Genomic DNA, 17,086 nt, shown 5'->3' with positions numbered 1-17,086 from the left:
AATTTTTTCAAAAAATTATTTTTTTTTGAAAAAAAATATTTATTTTTTTATGTTAAATTTTTTTTTTTTTTTTTTTAATTTATTATTTGTTATTATATTAATTTTTTTTTTTTTTTAATTTTAGATTTTTCTATTTATTTAATCTTTTATATTCTCTTGATTTTTTTTTTCCAAATTTAAAATTAATTAAAAAAATTAAGAAAAGCTATTTTTATTAAATATCTTAAACAAACAAAAAAAAAAAACAAAAAGTAATAAAAATAACATTTTTAAAATTAAAATATTAAAGCTTAATTTTTATTTTAAATTTCTATATATATAGATTATTGTTTTTTTTTTTTAATATATAAAACATTTATCAGTTTTCTTCTTTAACTTAATAAAAAAGCATATAAGCACAAGAAGTGCATCCATTTCTTCCAAATATTTCATATATATTGAATTCTTCTTATTACTTAAAAAATTTAAATTAAAAAAACTTATAAAATATTTTATTTTTACATTTATATCTTCATCATCATATAAAAACCAAAAATCATTTTTTTAATTAAAGCATTATAATGTCCATATAATAAGCCTTAGCCATGATGTATTATAACGGAATTTAAATTATAGGAAAATTCTTATTATTATTATTAATCATTGTTATTTTTTTCAATAGATTTTTAAATATTTTCTTCATTTTTTTCTTTTCATAATTCTAAAAAATAAAAATATTAAAAATAAATAAAATATTTTAACTGTAGAAATTTTAATATCTAAAGGAAAAGCAATTTTATGCATTAATTTTTACATCCGATTATATTTTTCATCATATTTAAATCTTTTTAAATGCAATATAAGTGTTTTTGGTAATTTTTTAAATAAACTTCTATATTTTTTTTTATATTTAACTTAAAAAACTTTTCGAATATAAAAAAAAAAAACCTTTTTTCCGCATCCTATTTAGTTTAGCATTTATCACAAAAAAATTTGCATTCTTAATTTAATACTTCTTTTTCCGAAATTTTTTTTATGCAATGACTAATGGATGAATTATAATCAATATCTATAGAAATATCTAAAAATGCCTCATCCCTTTCTGTAACAGTTTTACAATTATTACATTAAGTTTATGTAGTTAAAATTCCTCCAAAAATATCTTCCAGCCATGAAGCTTATTTTTATTCTAAAGGATTTGGATTTTCCTTTGTTTCTTTAAATATATATAAATATATATATATATATATATATATATATATTATTATATTTAATATTTTTTTTACTAATATATGGTTTATTTATTATATCATTTATTTAATTTAAAAGCCAAATACTAAACTCATGGCAATCTTAATGACTGTCTCCTCTAAAATCAGGGTTACTATCTCTTACATATTTCATGATTTTATTAGTATTGCATATACCCGTCTTTTTTTTATTATTTGCTATTTATTAAAATATTTCTTAAACAATGACAATTATATTATATTCATTCTTTTTTTTAAAAAATAAATAAAATAAAATAAAATTATTTATGTATATAAAAAAAAATAAAAAAATACGGGCTTGCTATTATAATTTAAGATTTGATTTCGAAACAATTCGCAATTATAAAGTGCTTGAAAAATCGAATTCGAATAACATATATTATCTTTCTTCGGAAAATATATATTTTTTATTTAATTTTTTAGTTTAAAATTACATTAACTAATCCAAAAAATTTTTCGCCCTCAGGATAATTATTTCCTTTATATTATTAAAAAATGTAACAAAAAAAGTTATATTTTACCTAATTATTTTAAAATATGTTCATTTCCTTTTTAAAATGTTTAATTACCCATGTAAACAAAAATAAATTTAATAAATAATAAAAATATATATTTTGTAAATAAAATATGAAAATATATAAAAAAAAAAAATATTTAAATAAAAAAAAATCGTAATAATCTAAGAATAAAATTTAGTATATAATATTTTTAATAACTTAATATATATTTCCTATTAATTATTTATATATATATTTATATTTTAATAAAATATATATTTATTTATTTTAATTTTATTATAAAATAAAAAAACAACAAAAATTATAAAAAAATAATAATGTGGGCTCCTGAAGATGAAGATGATTTTTAACATGATTAAAATAAATAAGATAATAATTAGGAGTAGGTTACATTACAACTTTAAATTGTTTACAAACAAAGTGAGTTATAAGCAACATTTTATAAATAGCATACAATAGAATAATTTTATGATTCTCTTGCTTAAATACTTTAAATTGAAGCTAAGGATTTGCGTATTGTTTATAAAGGTATAAGAATTGAAAAAAATAATAGATTTTTAAGAGATATATTTTAAAATTATGATATTTTAAAGGACAAAGTTTAAATCTATAAAGAATAAATAGGGGCATGATAATTATGATATTTTGAAATAAAATAATATAAAATTTATTAAGATAAATATAAATAAAAAATTGTTTTTAGTAATTTAATAGTATTATATATATATATGATATTAAGAATTTTAAAATTATAATATATTATCAAATTAAAGATATATATGGATATATATATATTTTAATTAAAAATTTATTTATGCATAATTATATATATATTATAAAAATTATATAAAAAGATATTTATGATAACAAATTATATTAAAATAAAAATAATTATAAAAATATAATATAAAAAAATTATTATAAATATATATATATATATATATAAATATATATTATTTTTATTTATTTTTAATTTACTAATTTTATATATATATTTAAACTTATAATTTTTTTATTTATTATGACTAAAATATTATACAATTTCATATATATATTAAATTTACTTTTTATTTTTTGTATTTATATAAATTTCTTTATGTAATAAATTATATTATACAATAATTAATAAATTATAATATATATATTATTTTTTATTTTTAAATTTCTAGATTTTCAAATCATTATATTATAAAAAATTTGTTTTTTTATATTTTTATTTTTATATTTATTATATATATATATATATCCAAATTTATTTATTTTTTAATTAAAATCAAAATAATTTATGTTTATTTGTGTTAAATAATTAAAAATTATTATGTTGTATTTATATTATATTCGTAAAAATTTAAAACATATATAAAAAAAATATTAATTTTAAAGTTAAATTTTTATACTTTTAATATTTTTATTATAATTATAAAATAATGAAAACTTATATATAAAATTTTAATAAAATAAAATGCTTTTAAATATAATTATTAATACAATAAAAAATTATAAAATTTAAATAATAATTATTTATTATTCAAAAAAAAAAAAAAATGAAATGCTTATATAGGAAAAAAAAATTAGAATTAACTTAATCCAAGTATAAATTAACTAATAATATATATTATAATTTATACTTAAAATAAATAAAAAACAAGTAAGAAATTAAAATGTAATAGCATAGATTTATAATAAATGAATAATTAACTTAAACATATACAATAAGAATAAAATACATCAGTAAAACTAAATAATAATACACCTAAAAAATTTCACGAAAATTAAAATTTAATTAATATATCACCAATATAACCGTTTAATTTTTAAGATCATTTACAAGTATATATTTTATCAATATTTCTAATTTTTATTAAATAAAAGTAATAAATAAATATTTATGAAAAAGAAATAAACAACTTATTATAAAAAGTATCCAAATTATAAAGCCAAAACAATATTTTAAATGAATAAATAATTTCTAATGAAAAAAATATATTAAAACAGTCAAAAATGCGAACTAATATAGATACAAAATTAACTGAAAAAATACGATTCGATAAACTAACTGATAATTTAAATGAGGAAATTTAAAAAAAAGAAATAAAAATTGAAAAACAAGAAAACGAACTCAAAGATATTTCTTTAATATAAAATAAAAAGGAAAATGAGAAAGAATATTATAAATATTAATTTTAAAAATACGAAAATTTATTAAATATATCAAATTTAAACTTTATAAATGCATAGAAAAAAATTTCTTAATTAGAAAAAGCAAATAAGGAATAAATAGATTAAATAAATACTTTGTAATTTGATAGAATTTAAATTTCCTAAAAATGGTATTCATCAGCGTAAAAAGTAAAGGAAAATGGTAAATAAAGAGATAAAATTAAAAACTTAGAAAGCTAAATTAGTAAATTATAAATTTAATTAAGTGAATTTAAGTAAAAATATATTCATTGTAAGACTGAGTTGAAAATTTTGAAGGTAATTAATTACAAAGATAAAATTTAGACAATTTTTTAAAATTTAAAAGATAAAATTTAAGAAAGTTAAATAGAATGTGAAAATTTAAAAGATGAAAATAAAAATTTAAAAATAAAATTGTAAAAATAAATTTAATAATAATAATAATAATAATAATAATAATAATAATAATCATAATCATTAATATAAAATTTAACATCAAGTTTTTCAGATAAATAATAAAGATAAGATAATTAAAATATTTTACAAGAATAAAAAATATTATATGAAAATTCATATGAAGATAAATCTTATATTAATTAATAATTTTATATTTAATAAAAAATAATAGATTAAAATGAAAGTGATTTTTTTTTTAAAAAAAATCATTAATAATTAGATTTTTCTATTTAAAATTATAATGGTATATATGAAAGTATTGAATATATAAAAATTCTTGAGAGTTTAGACTCTTTAAATGACATAAATATAATAAATGATATAAAGGAAAAAATTGATTTTTTAATAGATAAATTATTGAATATAAATATAGGTAAAAGAATATTAAAAAAATGTTTAGAATAAAATCAAAATAAAATTGAAAAAAAAACTATTTCAACAAATTCAAACAATTCAATAAATAAAAAATACAATTACATAAGCAAAAGTTAATCAGAAGAAAAAAGATAAATATAAGAAATATAAATAAATTTAAATAAAACATTAAATTATTAATAAACAAAAGATTACATTTCTGAAGAAAAAGATAATAGTACATAAAAAAAAGCTCCAAAAAAAATACTATAAAGTATTATTAGAAAAATAATGGATAATTAAATAAAAAAAAAAACTATAGGAATTCCTAAATATTGTCTTTAAAGATAAATATAAAGAATAAATAAAAATAATTAAAATAATATATAATAAAATAATAATAATAAAAAAAATTATAATAATAATTTTAATAATTATAGTTATAATGGACATATTTCTTAATAAAAGAAATTTTATATTAATAAAAATTAGTATATGTTATAACATGGAATCAATAAATCTTTTGAAAAAAGTTATTTGAATATTTTTAAATATTAAAAATAAAAATAATTTCATTCTTTAGATCATTGATTTTTTTTTTTTATTTCTTCTCTCTTTATGAATAATATATATTTCTAATAACTTTTCTTTAATGTTTATATATAATTTATTTATATTTTTCTTATATCTATATTTATTTATTAAAAAATAATATAAATACTATTATAAATTAATTTTTAGAATATATATATATATATTTATATATTTATTAAAATAATTTTTTCAATTATTTTAAATAGATATATTTTTATAATAATATATAAAAATTCTTATTTATATATAATAATTAAAAATATTAAAAAATAATAAAACTTAATTTATTAATTTATAAAAATACGCAAAACATATTCTTATATAAATAATAAAAAAAAATATTCTTTATTTTTTTTGAAATTTCTATTAAAAAAAATAAAAAGTTTATATTATTATTTTTTTTATAAAAAAGATAATAATATATTAATTATATAAATAATTCTTATTAATATAAAACATTTTAAACATAATACATATAGAAAAATAATATTATATAATATGCCCGTCAAAAAAATAAAAGACAGATATTACTAATCTTTAGAAAAAATCGGCAAAGGCGCCTCAGCCTCCGTTTATATAGGCTACGACGAAAAGACTAAATAGAAAATTGCTATAAAAAGAATCGATTAGACACGTTTTGACACTAATTTTTTAGAAAGAATCGACTAAGAGATAATGGTTTTACAATCATTCGAATAAAATAACCATATAGTGAAATTTATGGATCATTTTACTGAAAACAAATACATATATATAATAACCGAATTATGTGAATATGGTGATTTACAAAAATTCATTTAAACCAATTTCAAGGCAAAAATTATTCCTGAAAAACTTGCGAAAGTATTTGCCTTTTAAATTCTTTTAGCTTTTTTATAAATGGTCGATAAAAAGATTATTCATAGAGATATGAAACTAGAAAATGTGCTCATAAATTAAAAATTAGAGTGTAAAATTGCAGATTTCGGATTTGTTAAATTATAGGATGATTTTTGCATAAGTTAGGCAGGAACTCCAATTACTATGGCACCAGAAATACTGAATGGTGAAAATTATAATCATAAATGCGATGTATGGAGTTTCGGATGTATGGTTTATTAAATGTTAGAAGGTTAACCACCTTTTTATCCATAATAAGGAGGTGGAATTAATGAATTAAAAAAATTATAAAAAGAAGGAAATATAAAATTTAATAAATAGGAATTAACTTAAAATTGTAAAGACTTTATAAACTAAATGCTATAATTAGATATTTCTTAAAGAATAGAATGGTTAGATATGTTTAAATAAAGTTGGTTTTAAGACTGTATAGAAGATACTTAATATATGAATAATGTTTTAAAAGAATTCCAAGTGTAATTTCATACTGAAAACTTACATATAGACACGGAATTCGCAATACTTTTTGGGAGAGATTTAAGATCTTTTTTAGAGGAGTTTTTTGACTTTTAAGAATGGAATTTCGGGGAATTTAATGGTTTGGTTAAAAATTTATTTTTGGAGTGTTTTTTTAATTTGAAAATTTAAATTCTAGTTAATGAAAAAAATTATGAAATAAAATTTTTGGAAAATATTAAAAAGTATTTTATTTTTCTTTCTTTTGAAGTTTATATATATATATATTTATATTATAATAAAAGTATCATATAGATAAAATTTAAAAATTTAGATTTTTAAAACTATACTAGTGGCGATATTTAAATTTAATAATATTAAGTTTTGAACGAAATCTTAAAAAAATATTAATTTTTAATCGAAGAAAATAATAATTAATAGTTTTTAGGAGATTACAATTAAATTATTGAGCTTTTAGATAATTTTATTAATTAAACTAAAGGGTTTCCTTTAGTTATTGAGGTGGATGTTTGTAAAATGACTGAACAAAATATTTAAAAATTGCAATTAATTGATGTTTTAGATGCTTATTATAAATTTGATTAAAAATAAATTGAAGATTATTATTTAAATGAATAAAAATGTGTGTTTTTTAAAGTTGTTTAATAATATTTTCCCTTATATATAGAAAAGGAAGTTGAAAATTTAAAATTTATAAAAAGAATGCTAAAATTTTAATGATTTTAAAAAAAAAAAAAAATTAAAAAAATTAAAAAAAAACATATTTTATAAAATCGAATTTATTTTTTTAAATAATCAAAAAATTAAATATATTAAAAAAAAAATACTTAAATATTTAATTTTTCTTATTTTTTTATTGATTAACAATTATTTTATATAAAAAATTAGTAAAATGAGAAAAATTGTGACATAAATTTTTGATTTCCTCAAAAAATAATTATTTTTTGAAAATGAAATAGTAGGCGATATTATGATTTAAAAGCAAAAAATATTTGACAAATCTGTATATACATATAAATTAATAATAAATATAAATAAATATATTTTTTAAAAAAGATAGTTTTGGAATTCGGCAATGTAATATAATTAAATGGATTTAAATAATAAGATAGAATTTCAAATAAAATAGGTTCATCGTAAATAAAAGTACACAAATACATAAATATATATATAGATATATATATATATATATATATATATATATATATATATATATATATATATATATATTATGTATATATATTATTTTTTTTTTAGTTAATTAGTTTAATACCTTTTAAAATAATGATATATTTTGAAAGAATTGGCACATTAATAGTTTTTTTCAATTTTTTAACTGGAATAATTCTTTTAGAAACAAACGAGAAATTATAAAAGTAATATTTTTCATTTACAATAGGCGACTTAATATTAGTTTATGTAATTCCTTTTATAATTTCTTTATTTGTATTTATTTTGAGATAATTAAACTTAGAGAAAGATAAAGATATTATTTAATATATAAATAAATAAGAATGTTACATTTTTTCGAGATTCAAAAAAAACAAAATCTTAAATTAAGTAGAAGACGAAGAATCTTAAAACTAACAATCAAAAGAATAGGAAATACCAGAAAATATTAATTATAATTAAGAGAGAAATACTATTAGTAATATTAAATAAATAAAAACTACAAATAATAATCAATAAACAATTAATAAAATATAAACTAAACAATTGAATAATTTAAAATCCTCTCAATAATAAAAAACTGTAAAAATACTAGAGAAAGTTAGATGGGAATAATTAGAAGTAGGAAATATTGTATGGCTTAAATCCGGAGAAACTGCCCCAGCAGATCTTTTAATTCTAGACACTAGGTAATCTATATGTACAGTAGATGAGGAAGCAATAAATGGAAAAAACAATTAAATAATAAAAACAGCAGCACAATTAACTTCTGGTATATAATTTTTATAACTTTTAAAAAAATATACATATATAAATAATATATATATATATTAGTGTCTGTCCATTCTAAATTAAAGATGAATATGTTTGAATATAGGAAATTACTTTCAGGAAAAATCGAATATGCACGATAAACAAAAAGGAAAGAATTTAATGGTTTTTTAAAAATGACAAATGATCCCAAAGGTGAGAATATAAACCATACTAACGTAATTTTTAGAGGCAGTAAGCTTATATATGGGGATTGGTTATATGGACTAGTAATTAATGCGGGTAAAAATTGTAAAATATATCTATAGAAAGAAGAAAATGATAATTCGGTAATAAACTCCTTTTTCGGTTAAAAAATAAGGACTCTATTTATAATTTCATATATTTATATATTAATATGTTCTTCAATTTCACTTATTTTTTTATATATATTGAACTAAATTAATTATTCTGTGGGTTTTTCAGATGATCCTTCTTATGTTTTTTATTCCTTTATATTGGATTATTTACATATGATGCCTATTTTTTTTTATACTATTATTGATTTTGTGGAGTTTGTTAATGATATGTATCATAATAAATACTATAAAAAATTCAGCTAAAATAACACTAATAATTAAGTTGGGAATAACTTTTAAGTTCTAAAAAGCGTATCTTTAGCTGATCTTTCATTAACTAATTATGTATTTTTAGATAAAACAGGGACTATTACTGAAAGTGAAGAATATGACCTAAAAATGATAATTATAGATGGAAGAATATATAATATGAACCTAAAAGTAGCTTAATAAATTATCAAAAATAAATTCTTAAGTTCAAAAAATTTTAATAAAAGTGTAGCTGAATAATAAGGAAATGAAAATATAAATATAGCTGAGGAAAAGGATAGCAATAATTAAACAAACATAGGAGATTAATAAATACAATTATTAAATAATGTCCCTTAGTTTAAAAATACTAAAGATAAACTCGTTTTTATAAATTAAAGATCATATTTATAAGAATAAGAAGATATAGAAGAAAATAAAGACCTTATGAAATTCTCAGTTAGTTATAATTAATTAAATTAAAATTTGTCTAAAATAGGAGAAAAGTCTTATTTTTAAAATTAAAATAAATAAAATCAGAATATGAATGGATAAAATTAAGTAATAATATATATATATATATATATATATATATATATATATATATATATATATATATATATTTATTTATGTATGTATGTATGTATGTATGTATATATGTATGTATATTCATAAATATTTAAATATTTATATTTTAAATTTAAATTTGATACTATTTATAAAACATATATTTTTTTAAAGGAATATATAAAATACTATAGTTAATTTTAAGAAGCATATTTAGATGAAAATAATTTTATTGATTTATTAAATAGTGACTACGATAAATAACACCATGAGGTTTTATTAAGTATATTAATTTGTCATTCTATGAAAAGTACATTTGATACATCTTAATAGAAAATACTTAATAGGGATATAAGCAAAGAAGTAAAATGTCTATAATAATTCGCGAATATATTTAACTATGAATTTAAATGCTGTTCAATATTTAAAAACTAAATAAATTCTCCAAACTATGTTTTATCAATATAGAATACATATGTAGTATATAAAATTCTTTCTATTTAAGAATATAATATAAACCGAAATTATTTTTCTGTCCTTTTCCGAGACGCAAACAGCCAATTTCCTAATAGTGGCTCTATTCTATACTGCAAAATATCCCTCTAAAACTCTGAAATACCTTCCAATATAATTTTCAAAGACAAACAATAAAAATCTTTATTCGAAAAATAAGTTCAATTTATGATCTAGAATGGGATGCGGCCCATAATATATTGCAAAAAAGAGCTAAACGACGAAAAATCAGACGAATATCTTCGCCAATACGAAAACCTAAAAAAAAACTTAGTTTAAGATTAATAAAAACTCCATAAACTTTATGAAGAAATCGAATAAAATTTAACAATAGTCGCCATTTTCGGAATATAGGAAAAACTAAGAAAAAATACATAAAATACTATCCAAAATATGCGATTAGGCGGGAAATATGTATGGATGTTGACAGGAGATAATTATTTAAATGCCCTAACTATTGGATATTCCTCAAGTATAATAGACTAAAATTAATAATTAGTCCATTTAGAAGGAAGAAACTACGATAATATAAAAAACTTAATAAGAGAGTAATTAACAGCTATATAAAATGAGGGGAAATTGGATAAATTAATTCCCTAAAATTTGAATACATATAATAAATATATGTAAAATATCTTCAATTCGTCTTAAAAATAAAATCTCTTTAAATAAAACGAAGCCAATTCAAAAGACGGGAATAATTTAGGAAACGGAAGTGAAAACTCCAATTTATCTAATTAAATATAAATAATTATTAAATGTAATACTATAGGAAGCCCAAAAATAACTCTATAACCAATAGTGAGACTCGAAAAAGGACTCTTTCATTTAACCCTTAATAAAAGCCTTATGTTTTTTCCCTTATAGTATCTTCAGAAGCTTTAACCATTATATTTTCAGATAATTATTTACGCAATCACTTTTATTTTTTATGTACCTTTACCTCCTCAGTAATAGGATATAATCTCTCTACTTCATAAAAAGGCTGGTTAGTGAGAATGGTTTAGTAGAAATTTTTAAATAATCCACGAACTTTAGCCATAGGAGATAGTTATAATGATTATGATATGATGAAAAGTGCCGATATATCAATTTAAATGGAAAATTAGTAACATAAAATAGATTATTTAGGGGATATTTTAGTAAATGATTTCTTATGTATATCCAACATTTTATATTCTAACGCTATTTTTATGGCTGAAATATATGAGGAATTACTCATTTATACGTTCTATAGGGCATTCGTGATGGGTTATATAATAATGTTTTTTAATATATAAATAATTACATACGGGAGCTCTTTATGTAGTGCTTTATAGATTTTTTTTTATCATTCAATTATTTATTTAGTAGGTATTGTTAGTTATTTTGTTAAAAAATACACTAAAAAGCATAAATATACATAAAATATGGATATTTTAATTAAGTAGTTTTCTATATATAGAAATTAAATAAAAAAATAAAAAATTCTCCACTTTTTTTATAAAGTTATTTTCCATTCTTATTTGGAAGCTCTTTTTAATTTTTTAGTTATTTTTTATGCAGTCAATTTTATAACGACAACTCAAGGAAAAACGTATACTATTGTAAATATGTCATCTTTGGGATTTTTTAGTGTAGGAATTTCTTCGTGTATTAAAATTTTATCAGCTTAAAAATAAAATTATAAGGAAACATTGTCTACTGTATTTTTTTATTTTATTGCTTGTGCTATTTATGCGCCTTTAGAAGATTTATATAAGGACAATTCTTTTTTTTTTTAAGAGTTTAAAGATTATTTCAAAGAACAAATCATGTTTTTAGTTTTAATTAGTCTTTTTTTATTAATTTTTGCAGTGGATATTTTCCTAGAATTTTTTCCATATATTTCGGCTTTTTTTCCTTAAAATATTATCAGATAAACATAAAAATATAATATTATTACAGGTATTAATTATATTAAAATATTTATATATTATATTTAATATTTATAAAGGAAAAAATAATTAATAATAAGAAAATATAAATAAAAATTAATTGTAAAAATAATATATAGCAAGAAATGAAAGTAAAAAATTAACTTGTATAATAAATTAAGTCATAACAAAAATTTTTCCAAATGATAAAGAATAGAATATGGATATAATATTATAAAATAGTAAAAATATATAAATATATAAAAAACAGTAAATATATAAATATAAATTTATATATATATATATATATTAATATTTATATATTATTTACATAGTGATTTAAAATGATGATTTTACCGAATAAAGTTCCGATATGAATAATACTACATTATAATTTAAAAATTCTGATTTAGAGAAGAAATTTAAATAGAATTTAATGAAAACATGGTTAATATTTAATAAATGGAATTAATTAGCTATTTTATGTTTATTAGAAATACTTATATTAATTTAATACTTAGTAAAAAGTGACTAGAGTTTATATTTAAAATAAATAATAGTCTTAACTATCACAATAATTTTAATAGGAATATTTTGTATAGCTTCTTTTAGTAGTAAAGGAGAAGAATAATTTTATAAAATAAACTTCGGGATGTTTATTATACGTATATTATCTAAAATATCCATTGACTTTATTTCTTAACAAAATAATTTCCTTGAAAGCATACTTTATATATTATTTTCTAATTTCTCCATTTAAGGAAGACCAGATTTTGTTATATATGCCACCTTTATATAAACAATTATTTATATTATTAATTATATAACTTCATCCTCTTAATAAAAATTAGGAAATGTTAAAGTTTATATATTAGTTTCTGTTATTTTTCTTACAGCTTTTTTTGATTTAATGCTTATATATAATAAATACTTAGTAAAATTATAAATAAATATATTTATTTATATATATAAAGTATGAAAAAGTTATAAGATTAGATTATTTAAGTTAAAATAAATTAAGAATCGAAAGCCAGAAAATAAATAATATACTCTCTATTTTATTACCTAAATTTGTACGTGAAAGAATATCTAATTGTAAATTTATATATAAAATTAATATATTTCATATATTGAAAAAATAAAATATAAAAAATAAGCATAAGGTTTTTAAATTTAAAATAAATATATAAATATATATATAAAAAAATTATATAAAAATATATAAATATATATATATAATATATAATATATATTTATATTTATATTTATTTTAAGCTGGTTAAATATAATTATCAGAAGATTAAGGTGAAGTAGGCGTTTTATTTTGTGATATTTGTGAATTCGATAGTATATTAGAATCTGAAAACGAGAAAATAGTAGTACTTTTAGATAATTTATTCAGAAATTTTGACGTTTTATGTTCTTAAAATGAATGTACAAAAATTGAAACTGTCGGTAAATCTTATGTATGTGCTTCTGGTTTAAATTTAGAATTAAACATTAAAAAAAAACAGAATTAATTTAATTCTATCGAAAAGTTAATAAATCTTGGATTTGACATGATGGAGTACGTCAAAAAAATATCTTGGGGTCCTAATGGTGAAAAATTGCGTGTAAAAATCGGAATTCATTACGGAAGAGTTATCGCAGGAGTCCTAGGTTACCATAAGCCTTAATTTTCATTGATAGGGGACACCATAAATACAACTTCTAGAGTAATGTCAACGGGTGAAGATGGTCGAATGACAATATCTGGAGCTGCTTTTGCTAAAATATAGACATAAAACTTGGTAAATTTTAAGTATAATAAAAAAGAAGTGGAAGCAAAAGGAAAAGGAGTAATGTTGACTTATTAAATTTCTAAAATGGGATAAATGGGAAAGATGGCGAAAAAAACGGAAATGTATAAACACTCAGTTAGAATGATTCCAAAAGGCTCTTATTCGAATTCTCCAACTTAAGCCTCAAAGTTAAATTTTAAATAAAATGGAATTTCGACTAATAATGTATCTCTATAAAAATTAAAATTAACAGTCGAAACTATTAAAGTTAATGATTAATATAAAAAAAAGACTTAAATAAGAAAAAAAACTTTTCTAATGAATTAATAACTTAATAATAAAGAAAAATCTATAAATACTAATATTATTAAAGATAAATTAATTATAGAAAATAAAACACCTTAAATGTCTAAAAATTCATTACATTCAAAAAATAGTTAAAATGTAAATTTTAATAATAATCAATTAACTAATATAAATAAAATCGAATAATAAATAAAAGAAGAAATACACATATAATACATATAAAATATATAATTAGAAATCGATTCGGATATGATAAATGAATTATTTGAATCAAATGAAGAAGATAGAGTATATAAATAATAAATAAAAATAATAATATATAATATATTCATATTTATTTATATTGTATATATAATATTTAGAATACTTTCGATAAAGATAATAATTTATAATTAACTTAAAAATCTTTATATTTGTCTTTAGATCCTTTAAAGGAAGATACATTATTCTTTTATTAAGAAATATTATAATAAACTAAAAAATAAATAAAAATTAAGTTTTTAGGTTTATTATATATTTTTCTATTAAAGACCATAATTACTTTTCTTATTAAAGATTTTTTTGGAGATTTTTTTTTAATAGATATTATTCTTAGATCAATTATGTGTTTTTTTTTGATTTTTTTTAACTGTTTAAGAGATCGAATTTTCGTGATTACATTCGAAAGGTTCAAAAAAATTCTTAAAATAACAATGATTGCATTCCTCAGCGTTTTAATAGCAGAAAACTTTCTTATATTATACCCTGAATAAGAATTAGATATGAAATCTGCAATTTTTAAAATATAATTAGGAGAATAATTCTTGTTCTATATAGTTTTATCTTCATTTAATATGCTAGAATTCAGTTTTTTAATTGTATTTTATTTAATTTTAGTATCTTCATGGATAATAATATCATTATAATAACAAATTGAAAGTGATATAATTTATTTCGTTTTTACAATAGGCCTTGCCCATTTGATTTTTTAATATCTTTTTTTTAAACTGCATATAAAATCATATAATAACTTAAAAAACCTAACAAAAAAAGCTAAAGAATAAAATTAGATTTTAAGCAATTTATTACCAAAGCATGGTATGTTAATATAAATATATATATAATTATGAATATTAAATATCAAATAAATATATATATATATATATATATATATATATATATATATATACATAAATATTTATATTTTATAATTATTTTATTATATATATTTTTTAGTTCTTGATAAATTTTTAAATAATCCTTAAACATAAAAACTTGAATTAGTAGATTATTTTGAAAATGTAACAATTTTATTTGCTGATATTGCAGGTTTTACTAAATACTCGAGTTCTGTTGAACCTGAATAAGTAGTAAATATGTTAAAAAAGCTTTTTTACGAATTCGATAAATATTCTGTAGAAAACGAAGTCTTTAAATTATATACAATAGGAGATTGTTACGTAGTTATAGGTTTTACGGATATAAGGAAACGAAATCCTGCTGAAGAGGCTATAAATGTTGTTAATATGGCTTTTTGTATGATTGATACTATCATGTAAGTACGAGCTTAAGTCAAATTCGAAGAATTAGATATGAGAATAGGAGTACATACAGGAAATATAATAGGAGGAGTCATAGGAACAGATATTGTAAGATATGATATATACGGAAAAGATGTTGTTATAGCTAATAAAATGGAAAGTACAGGATAATAGGGGAGGATATAAGTCTCTAATGCTACAAAATTACTTTTAGAAGATTGCGGTTTATTCGAATTTGTAGATGAAAATTAAATTCATATTAAATCTATAGATTATTGGGTAGATACATGTTTTGTGAAATACAAATAAGAAGAATCTCAGACAGAAAATATAAAAGAATCTATTTCATAATATAACTAATCTAATATTGATATGGAAAAATTAAGTTTAAAAAAAGAAGAAGAAGAAGAAAAAAAAAATGAAGATTTTTAAAATAATAATGAATAAGAATATATAATTAAAAAAATAGTTTTGATTAAAAAATACATTAATAAATTTTAAATAATAATAAATTTGAAGATAAATAAAATATAAAAAATTTAGAAATAAAAGAAGAAGACGAAGAAGAGGATATATGATAAAAAAATACTTATAAATATATAAAAATATTATAAATATATATATTATATATATATATATATATATATATATATATATATATATATATATATATATATATATATATATATATATTTATTTTATATATATGTCTGTATTTTTTTATTTTCATCTGCAATAAAAACATCCCATAGTATTTCTTGCATATCCAGGATTCGTTTCCCTTGAATGATAATCATTATAAACATAATTAATATACTAATTTTTTTTAAGAACTACTATCTATGTTTCATATTTTTTCAATAAATCGCTTTTCCATAATTTTCCTATATTTTTACATAAGTCATTGTTTTTTATAATTAATTCTTTATCTTCTATTATTTCTTCTATTATTTTATTTTTTTTAAATTTACTTCTTAAATTTTTAACGCCTTCAACTTTCTTATTTGTTGAATTCAAATACGTATTACAAGAATGCTTAAAAGTAGACATAGTTTATAATTAATTTAATCTATCTTAGTTTTTTACTTCTTTAGAAGATCCTAAGTATTCTGTACATGTACTACGAAAATATCCTTGGAAAAAAGGATTGTTTTTTTGGCGAAATTGGGATATCATATCTTTATATTGACTTCTTTTTTTGTCTATAGGTTAGCAAATATTTTTAATTTTTATTTGAGGAAGTTTGTTTTATATAGGAGTTGATTAC

General features: G+C 17.6%; 3 protein-coding genes across 3 annotated transcripts, besides 33 other annotated features; 2 read left to right on the top strand and 1 right to left on the bottom strand. All coding sequences in view use genetic code 6, as the record gives it.

Annotated features, from left to right (window-relative positions):
• Positions 1 to 2: 2 nt before the first annotated feature.
• Positions 3 to 49: a microsatellite.
• A 692-nt stretch (positions 50 to 741) lies between these two features.
• On the bottom strand, positions 742 to 1,823 carry IMG5_129050 (ubiquitin-specific protease, putative; the record flags this gene model as incomplete). Its single annotated transcript, XM_004032111.1, has 6 exons — positions 742 to 871; positions 928 to 1,195; positions 1,266 to 1,476; positions 1,545 to 1,637; positions 1,685 to 1,728; positions 1,820 to 1,823. Coding segments are annotated over 6 exons (750 nt in total), but the record flags the coding sequence as incomplete, so codon positions are not given.
• Positions 1,201 to 1,256: a microsatellite.
• Positions 1,202 to 1,249: a microsatellite.
• Positions 1,824 to 1,880: 57 nt separating the features above from the next.
• Positions 1,881 to 1,918: a microsatellite.
• A 676-nt stretch (positions 1,919 to 2,594) lies between these two features.
• Positions 2,595 to 2,650: a microsatellite.
• Positions 2,606 to 2,693: a microsatellite.
• Positions 2,688 to 2,722: a microsatellite.
• Positions 2,723 to 2,970: 248 nt separating this feature from the next.
• Positions 2,971 to 3,000: a microsatellite.
• A 1,340-nt stretch (positions 3,001 to 4,340) lies between these two features.
• Positions 4,341 to 4,376: a microsatellite.
• A 2-nt stretch (positions 4,377 to 4,378) lies between these two features.
• Positions 4,379 to 4,424: a microsatellite.
• A 676-nt stretch (positions 4,425 to 5,100) lies between these two features.
• Positions 5,101 to 5,184: a microsatellite.
• Positions 5,122 to 5,185: a microsatellite.
• Positions 5,123 to 5,185: a microsatellite.
• Positions 5,129 to 5,198: a microsatellite.
• Positions 5,130 to 5,181: a microsatellite.
• A 653-nt stretch (positions 5,199 to 5,851) lies between the features above and the next one.
• On the top strand, positions 5,852 to 6,683 carry IMG5_129040 (protein kinase domain protein; the record flags this gene model as incomplete). Its single annotated transcript, XM_004032110.1, has 2 exons — positions 5,852 to 6,440; positions 6,646 to 6,683. The coding sequence occupies 2 exons, from the start codon at positions 5,852 to 5,854 to the stop codon at positions 6,681 to 6,683; spliced, it is 627 nt and encodes a 208-aa protein (XP_004032158.1).
• Positions 6,684 to 7,431: 748 nt separating this feature from the next.
• Positions 7,432 to 7,465: a microsatellite.
• Positions 7,432 to 7,466: a microsatellite.
• Positions 7,467 to 7,496: 30 nt separating this feature from the next.
• Positions 7,497 to 7,529: a microsatellite.
• A 283-nt stretch (positions 7,530 to 7,812) lies between these two features.
• On the top strand, positions 7,813 to 16,605 carry IMG5_129030 (hypothetical protein; the record flags this gene model as incomplete). Its single annotated transcript, XM_004032109.1, has 10 exons — positions 7,813 to 7,855; positions 7,967 to 8,651; positions 8,714 to 10,961; positions 11,090 to 12,243; positions 12,293 to 12,454; positions 12,548 to 13,146; positions 13,187 to 13,307; positions 13,488 to 14,587; positions 14,662 to 15,376; positions 15,515 to 16,605. Exons 2-10 carry the CDS (start codon positions 7,994 to 7,996, stop codon positions 16,603 to 16,605), a joined length of 7,848 nt encoding a protein of 2,615 aa, XP_004032157.1. The 5' UTR covers positions 7,813 to 7,855; positions 7,967 to 7,993.
• Positions 7,872 to 7,952: a microsatellite.
• Positions 9,805 to 9,906: a microsatellite.
• Positions 12,250 to 12,289: a microsatellite.
• Positions 12,437 to 12,499: a microsatellite.
• Positions 12,441 to 12,495: a microsatellite.
• Positions 12,446 to 12,528: a microsatellite.
• Positions 12,487 to 12,536: a microsatellite.
• Positions 13,381 to 13,471: a microsatellite.
• Positions 13,389 to 13,464: a microsatellite.
• Positions 13,395 to 13,477: a microsatellite.
• Positions 14,269 to 14,306: a microsatellite.
• Positions 15,385 to 15,482: a microsatellite.
• Positions 16,319 to 16,369: a microsatellite.
• Positions 16,410 to 16,527: a microsatellite.
• Positions 16,606 to 16,747: 142 nt separating the features above from the next.
• Positions 16,748 to 16,772: a microsatellite.
• Between the last annotated feature and the right edge of the window lie 314 nt (positions 16,773 to 17,086).

The sequence above is a fragment of the Ichthyophthirius multifiliis genome (assembly GCF_000220395.1).
Source record: "Ichthyophthirius multifiliis unplaced genomic scaffold scaff_1120509251014, whole genome shotgun sequence".
NCBI lineage: Eukaryota > Ciliophora > Oligohymenophorea > Hymenostomatida > Ichthyophthirius > Ichthyophthirius multifiliis.
This window is presented reverse-complemented; position numbering and strand designations above follow the sequence as displayed.